The sequence below is a fragment of the Drosophila novamexicana genome, unplaced genomic scaffold (genome assembly GCF_003285875.2).
Source record: "Drosophila novamexicana strain 15010-1031.04,08,12 unplaced genomic scaffold, DnovRS2.1 tig00001466-arrow-arrow-pilon, whole genome shotgun sequence".
NCBI lineage: Eukaryota > Metazoa > Arthropoda > Insecta > Diptera > Drosophilidae > Drosophila > Drosophila novamexicana.
This window is the reverse complement of record NW_020824862.1, coordinates 440,543-447,999: the sequence shown is the minus strand read 5'-3', so window position 1 is coordinate 447,999 and position 7,457 is coordinate 440,543. Positions and strand designations below refer to the sequence as shown.

Genomic DNA, 7,457 nt, shown 5'->3' with positions numbered 1-7,457 from the left:
ACTGGCATAAAGCATCTCCTCCCCTCCCAAAGCAAAGCCGTCGCCATTTTCTTGCGCTGCTTTTTCGGCAGCAGCGGCGGCGGCGGCGGCGGCTTATCGTTAGTTGGTCCTGTCATGTAACGGTTAAATCTGCATGAAAAATTAATGCTGTTGTGTGTATGCGTGTGTGCGTGTGTGTGACTCTGCCTCTGGGCTATTGAAATTAGAATTGGCCTTCGGCAGCCGCTGCCGCTTTACTTGCCTATTCGCTCTCCCGTTCGTTTTCGCATTCGCTCTCCCATTCGCTTTCGCATTGCCTCTCCCATGCACAATCGCAGTTCACAATGTTTACATTTAGCGTTTATTTTTTATTTGGCCAAAACGAGTGTCGTTTGGCTTTTATGTTTTTGTGTGGGACAGGTCAATGCAGTGTTTCGCAACTGGGTATGTGGGTCATGTGTGTGCGTGCGTGTGTGTGTATGGGTGTATGGGTGTATGGTTGTGTGCTTGTATGGTTGTATGGGTGCATGGTTGTATGGTTACATGGGTGTGTGGGTGTGTGGGCGGGCGTGGGCGTGGGCGTGAGCGTGTGCGTTTGCTTATGTATTTGCCGTCAGTAGTTGCGACGCCAGAGGCTCTCGAAAGGTTGTTGTCGACGCTGGCGCAGCTGCTGATGCAGCTGTTGTTGTTGTTTCAGCCTTTCATAGCCGGCGCCGAAGCTCTGCTCGGCGGCAGCCACCTGACCGACGGCAGCCATATGGCCGGCGGACTTGTATGCATAGGCCAAATGCGGCACAGTTTTTCGCCGTTGCTTTGGATCAAAGGGCGCCAGAACGGACACCGATTGCTGATAGCTGGGACGCGGCGGGGCCTGGGCCTGGGCCTGGGCCTGGGCTGTCTGCGGCGTTGGTAACTTTTTTGCCTCCGGCTGTTGTCTAACCTTTCGCTTTGGTGGCTCCTGCTTCACAGGCGGCTGTTGTTGCTGCTGCTGCTGCTGCAGTTGTTGCTGTTGTTGCTGTTGCTGCTGTTGCTGTTGCTGCTGTTGCTGCTGTTGCTGTTGCTGCACGGACGTCTTCTTTGTGGGTGCACTCTTAGCCGGGTGCTTGGCCAGCGTCTTGGTGTCAGCCTTGAGCTGCGAAATCGAATACTTTTTGACTGCCGTTGGGAAATAGCCCGGTGGATTTTTCAGCGGCTGAACCTGGGCAATGTGCTGCTGCTGGCGTTGCTGCTGCTGCCGCTGGAAGCGCTGCTGCTGATGTTCCTCGGGCAATCGCTGTGCATGTATGTGCAGCATCTCGGCCTGAAGTATTTGCTGTCGATTCTTGTAGGCGCGCTTATAGGCAGACACTTGAGACGCACTGGCGGCCAACAGATGATGGGCGCCCTTTACTGATTGCGGCTGTTTGGGCAGCTCCACTGGCAACTTGCGTGTCACTCGCATCTTTTTCACAGCCTGCAGCTGCTCGGCCAGCCGGGGCGCCGGCACCTCCTGTCGCCGGGAGTTGCTCTTCATATAGAACAAATGACTGGTGCGGCTTATATTGTTGGAGAGGGCTGCCTTGTTGGCATTGTTGTCAGGAGGGCTATGGGATTTTTGAATAGACTCTTCGACATACGCTTCTTTGGGCTTTGCTTCCTCCGGTACGACTACCTTGTTCTGGACAATCTCCGTGGCCTCGGCATTGGTCTTGCTGCTGGCTTGTTTCGGGCTACTGTTGCTGCTGCTGCTGCTGCTGCTGCTGCTGATTATGCTGCCTGTTTGCTTGACGGACCGCTTTGATTTGGTCTTTCGTATCTTGACTGGCGTCTTGCACTGTTTGAGCTTCGTTTTGGTCCGCGCTGACGGTGGCGTCGGCACAATCGAGACCGGCCGGAGCAAGGCATCTACTTTGTGCTCGTGCTGCTGCTGTTGCTGCTGTGGTCGCCAGTTGGGCGCCAGCGGCCCCAGCGGCCCCAGCGGCGGCTTAATGCGTTTACCAGTTGTGTTTGTCGCTTGCATCATGGTCAGAGGTTCCTTTTGTCTTGAAGCCGGCTCCGAATTCGATTCGAGCGATTGCGATCGGGTCTGAAAGTTAAAGCTGCGCTGCCTATGATTCGTATGCAGCACATTGTGGAAGCTCAGGCATGGCTCCTGCTTTGGTAAATGCTTGTTGCCTATCTGTTGGATCCGGCCGCTGGCGTAGCCCTGTCGGCGATTGAACGCCTGATATGCTACTGGGCCGTCTGCAAATTGTATAACCTCAAACTGTCTGATCCGTTCGCCGAGTGTCTGGAAGCGTGTCTGCTCCTTAATGACATTATGGGGCGTAGCCTGCTCGCCGCGCATTGTATATGACTTGGGCAACCCCGGCAGCTGGCGGCCATCGATGAGCCCGGCGCTACCGAAGCCAAGGCGAAAGCGCGCCGAACTTGGCTCGTCCTCGGGCTGGCGATCGAAGCGCACGGCCAGGCGCTGCTTTAGCGCCTCGTCGACAACCATCAGCTTGTCGGCATCGTTGTCATAGTCTTTGCGCTGGCGCTGCCGCCTTGTCAAAGATGCCGCACCAGCATTCGCAGTCTTCTCAATCGCAATGAAATGATGCTTACAGCTGGGCGGCCCCTTGCCCTTGCCAAGCGCATAGCCCACGCCCAGTTCCAGCGTTGTGCGCGGCGGCAAGCTCATCGATCGCCCACTGAATCCGCCCAAATCCATGTTATTTCCATTCACACACCCATCCGACCGCTGCTGCTTGCCCTTCAGATTACTGCCACTCACTGCGGTGGTGCTACTTTTATCTGATCTACTGGAATCCTTACCCCCGCCGCCGCTGTCATTCAGTATCTGTTTGCCGTACATACGCAAGCCGCCCGCTGAGAATGACATGGAGCGCCGTCTGTTCGCCTGAATTACCGTATTCAACAGATGGCCCGAATTTGCGCAGGCCGCCTGATCGGCCATCTGTTTGTGATTGCGCGGATACTCTGGAGCCGTACTCCGCTCCCGTTGCATTGTCAATATCCGCAAGGGTGCTCGATTCTCCTCACGTATCTTCACATTCTGAGACACTATATTTTAAAATACAAAATAGTTAAAACACAAACACAACAAACAAATATTCAATATATATCTTCGCCTAAGATTAGTTCGATGCTTAGAGAATTTTACATGTACATATGAATGGAAGACGCATAAAAAAGTTCTCAAAGATTCGATAGCTTTTAGGCCCTGGCTGGCTTACATAGAAACAGACAGACAGAAAGGTCAAACAGCCATGGCTTTATCGACTCGCGTGAATCCCGATGCAATGCGCTCAAAAGATCCTGACGTACTGACAAGCTAAGACTAGGTATATCTACTTGCTAAATAGTTTCGAATAGGAGACTATACGAAGAAGTAAAGAATACTCTTTAATGCTTGTTGTAGTCATTAGAGTGGACCCGGAACGGTTCATGCAACGCATAATAGGTTACTGTTAGTCTAGTACGGACAAAAAAAGTTTAGCATACTAGTAATTTATTAACGTATATACCCCAAGTCTGTCTAGAGAAGTCTACGCGACACAATTTCCCATCAATATATCGCTCTTCCTATATCCCATATCTTTCTCTTTATCTATATATATTTCTCTTCAACTGTCTCTATATGTTTATCATTTCTAATCTCATTTGTAAATCTATCTTGATCGCCCTATTTCTATATCTCTCTTTACTTCCTCTTTATTTTCTATATCTCTCTTTACTTTCTCTTTATTTTCTCTCTCTCTCTCCTCTCTCTCTCTCTCTCCTCTCTCTCTCTCTCTCTCTCTCTCTCTCTCTCATCTCTCTCTCTCATCTCTCTCTCTCTCTCTCTCTCTCTCTCTTTCTCTCTCTCTCATCTCTCGCTCTCATATCTCTCTCATCTCTCTCTCATCTCTCTCTCATCTCTCTCATTTCTTTCTCATCTCTCTCTCTCATCTCTCTCTCTCTCTCTCTCTCACTTATGATGATCAAAGATAGTTTAGCATTTTAAGTGTATGTGTTGGGTCGGATATATGTATCTGCAGAAATGCTATTATTTCGAGCATATTAATCATTGTAGCTCTTTTAATTTTGACTGAACTATACTTACCCGGACTATATGGCAGCAATGAGGTGCTTCGTTCATAGTAGCTCTTCACTGCATTCTCATATAACTGGTTGGTGTTGCGCAGTAACCAGAGATTTTTGCGCCCATTGACCCGCATTAGCCGATTTATTTGATCGGCCTTCATATTATATCGGCGGCTACACCTCGTCCTTCTTCTGTGTTGTGTGAGAATGCGCAGTGGCTGCCCTTGTATTGAGCCCGATTGTGGCGGTTGCCGCCTAGCGATTCCAGGTCCAGTGGCTTTTACTTTTATATGAGAACGCTGTCACTGGGTTGGTAAGCTGGTTAGCCGAAACGGTTCGGGTGTTTTTTATATGCGCTGCTCCCCAATTGAGGTGCACGCGCCTGAAACTCAAAGAATTTTGTGGTTCTTTACGTTGGCAACGAAAATGGCTAAGATAATTTTTATTGGTACGTTCGTCTTAAATAGACCTTGGACCTCTTTTATACTGTATGCAATTTAAAATCGGAAAATAGGGTAAAGAACTGACTTTAAATACTAAAAGTGTCGAAGCGTAGAGAAAATTGTTTGGAAATTGAAATACACCCAAAATAGCTGTACATGAAAAGCCTGCTAAAAAAAAAAATTTACCCGCATCAGACCAAAAATATATAGTTGGATGACATATAAAAATGGCCTTCTACGCTGCCAAAATCCTAATAAAATTCCATCAAATTCTTTCGATATAACAAAATAATATTCAAAAAATAGCATTTCGTTCGTTTTCATTCCCGCGCATCGCTATCAATTTTTCATTTCACAAAGTATTATTAAACTACGAATAAAACGGCTCCATGTTCGCTGTTTTACCTTTCGCACATATAGAAGATATTACCCGGCGTTGCCCGTGTCAAATAACCAATGTGGAAAAATGCTAAATAGTTAAGAATAGATGACTTTATTAGAGGAAAAGAAGATTCTATGCAGAATACTTTGTAATGATGGTTATAGCAGATGGAATTTTTTTGCATAACGGGAGAAATCAGTGTTATTTCCCGGCTTCTTAAACTTTTTAGAACAGCTCGACTTCACGTTATCATAAAATAATTTAAGGGTAACATCATCAATGATCCAGAGTTGAATGAAAAGTGTCCTCAGGAAATGAACACTGTCGAATCAATCCAACAAATACTATATCAGATTTCTTTAATACGGACGGACAGACAGACAGACGGACGGACGGACGGACGGACGGACATGGCTAGATCGATTTAACTTGGCGTCCTGATAATGTTTCTATTTATTTGGTCAGAGATATGTTTTCATCTGACTTGGCCTAATCGTCAATAGCAAAACCCTTTTGACGCATTTTCAATGAGAACAGAGTATGCAAATAATGGATCGGTTCCGGGCTTAGGCTGCGCTGTCCTTTATCCAGCTTATTAGGTTTAAGGTGTGTTTCACACGCCGGCTTGCAGCCTTGATTCCTTACGATGGCGCGTCCAACTGGGCTCTGTTCTGGGCGAGAGAGATGCGCATTATTTGCCACAGGACGCTTGACACTGATTAATTGGGTTGCCGTCAAGTGGCTAAAGTTGGTAAAAATATAATAATTAGCCACAGGTAACACAATTGCAACAGTCAGTGGCAACATCCAATGTCGCCAGTCTCCTGCTGCTCCTGCGGCAATTTGTCAAAGCTGCTCCTGAAGTGCAGCTATCCACGGCTTTTCACCATGCTGCTGGTGATGATGATGATGATGATAATGGGCTTGATAATGATTATGCTGTTGCTTGCAGTTTGCTGCTGCTGCTGCTGCTGCCTGTTCTTCTTGGGATGCAAACAAAGCGGCAAAAAAGTGCTGAAAACATGATCCGGGGTTGATCCGGGGCATCAGGCAGGATCTGTGCTGCGGCTTGTTGGCAGTGCGTGTGCACAAATTGGTTTTAATTGAATTACAGTGCGTAATTTATGCATTGCTTAGCCCATGTACGTACACACTGCCACACACACATATGCCCCTTTTCACCACCGTCGAGCCACAGCCACAGCCACAGCAAACAAATCGATTGGAGCTGCAGTTGGGCTTAATCGAATCCTGGATGCATTGCAGCGTTGCCTGCATAAATGTGCCCCATTTATGAACAGAGCCGCAGAGGCCAACACCACAGGCCACAGGCCACAACTCGCACACACACACGCACTCACACACACACGCACTCACACACACACACACACACACACACACACACACACACACACACACATACTGCAGGCTGCCATGCAAAAGGCCAAAAGAATTTTGCGTGTTGGCAACTTTTTGGGCGCAAACAAAAAACTTTTGCAATTCTTTGCATAAAACTTACAAAATTAACTTAATTAATTGGCACATCATTTCGGTTAGTGCTCGCCTCCCCACCCCCTCTTATCTTATGCCAGCTAGTCGACCTTTGACCCTTTTAATGCTTTGTGTGTGCTGAATGAATTTCAGTTGATATCCAAAACAAAATGTTGCTTTGCCTTGCCACCAGTTCCTGCCCCTCAACGCGACGGCTTGTTGTTGCTGCTAAGCTGCCACATTAGCAAAGTGAGGTGCAAATGTTACGGGTGTCCTTTTTGGGCTGACAGCCAGTTGTTGTTGTTGTTGTTGTTTGTTTGTTGGAATTTTAGTGAATGCTGAAAAGTTGTCTCGAGAAAGCTTTCAGCTTTTAACGTGCCACTAATTGGGGCGATGGGGCAACTGGGCGTGTCAGCTAGATGTTGCCTAATGCTCTGCTGTCCATGTGCGCTGGCCCCATTAAAATTGACATTCATTGCATTTCGGGCAATTAGACTAATTGACTTTTAACCAGCACATGAGACCCATGCGCCCAACAAAAACCCCCATGGAGCCCCTGTCCACCCACCTTCGCCCAATCCACGGGCCCATTAATTTTGTATGCGCAATTCGCTTGTTGCAGTTGCATAATTATCAGCGACAAGTGTTCGCGTTGCCTGTCTGGGTCAACTATTTTGGGCCAGTAAGGCACAAAGAAGGGGCGAGTGCTATAGCGAAAGATAGAGAGATTGAGTGAAAAATAGAGAAAGCGAGAGTGTGGCAGGAATACCATACGGCCATAGATCAAAGCAATACCAACGTAAGAACTTAGTTTTGGAATGCATTAGAAGCATTCCTATTGAAAATATTTTAATTTTAATACCCTGTACACATTGCAAATGGGTAAAAAAGGGTATTGGGGCTTAATGCAAACATGTATGCTATGTATATATATCCTATATATCGGTTATGCGCGTCCGCTCCTTCTATTACCTTATCTAATACATTTATCTATTCCAAATCGATAGCTTAGACAGCTTCAAGGAAATCGATAAATTTCGGTTTTTGTGCTAGGTTTCTAGACAAATTCTAGGAATTTATCAAAGTCGCAGAGT

General features: G+C 47.2%; 1 protein-coding gene across 1 annotated transcript; it reads right to left on the bottom strand.

The window, feature by feature from the left end:
* Nucleotides 1-329: 329 nt before the first annotated feature.
* On the bottom strand, nucleotides 330-4,636 carry LOC115767860 (putative mediator of RNA polymerase II transcription subunit 12). Its single transcript, XM_030712218.1, has 2 exons — nucleotides 4,067-4,636; nucleotides 330-3,024 (listed from the first exon to the last, which is right to left on the bottom strand). Exons 1-2 carry the CDS (start codon nucleotides 4,206-4,208, stop codon nucleotides 593-595), a joined length of 2,574 nt encoding a protein of 857 aa, XP_030568078.1. The 5' UTR covers nucleotides 4,209-4,636; the 3' UTR covers nucleotides 330-592.
* Nucleotides 4,637-7,457: the final 2,821 nt, after the last annotated feature.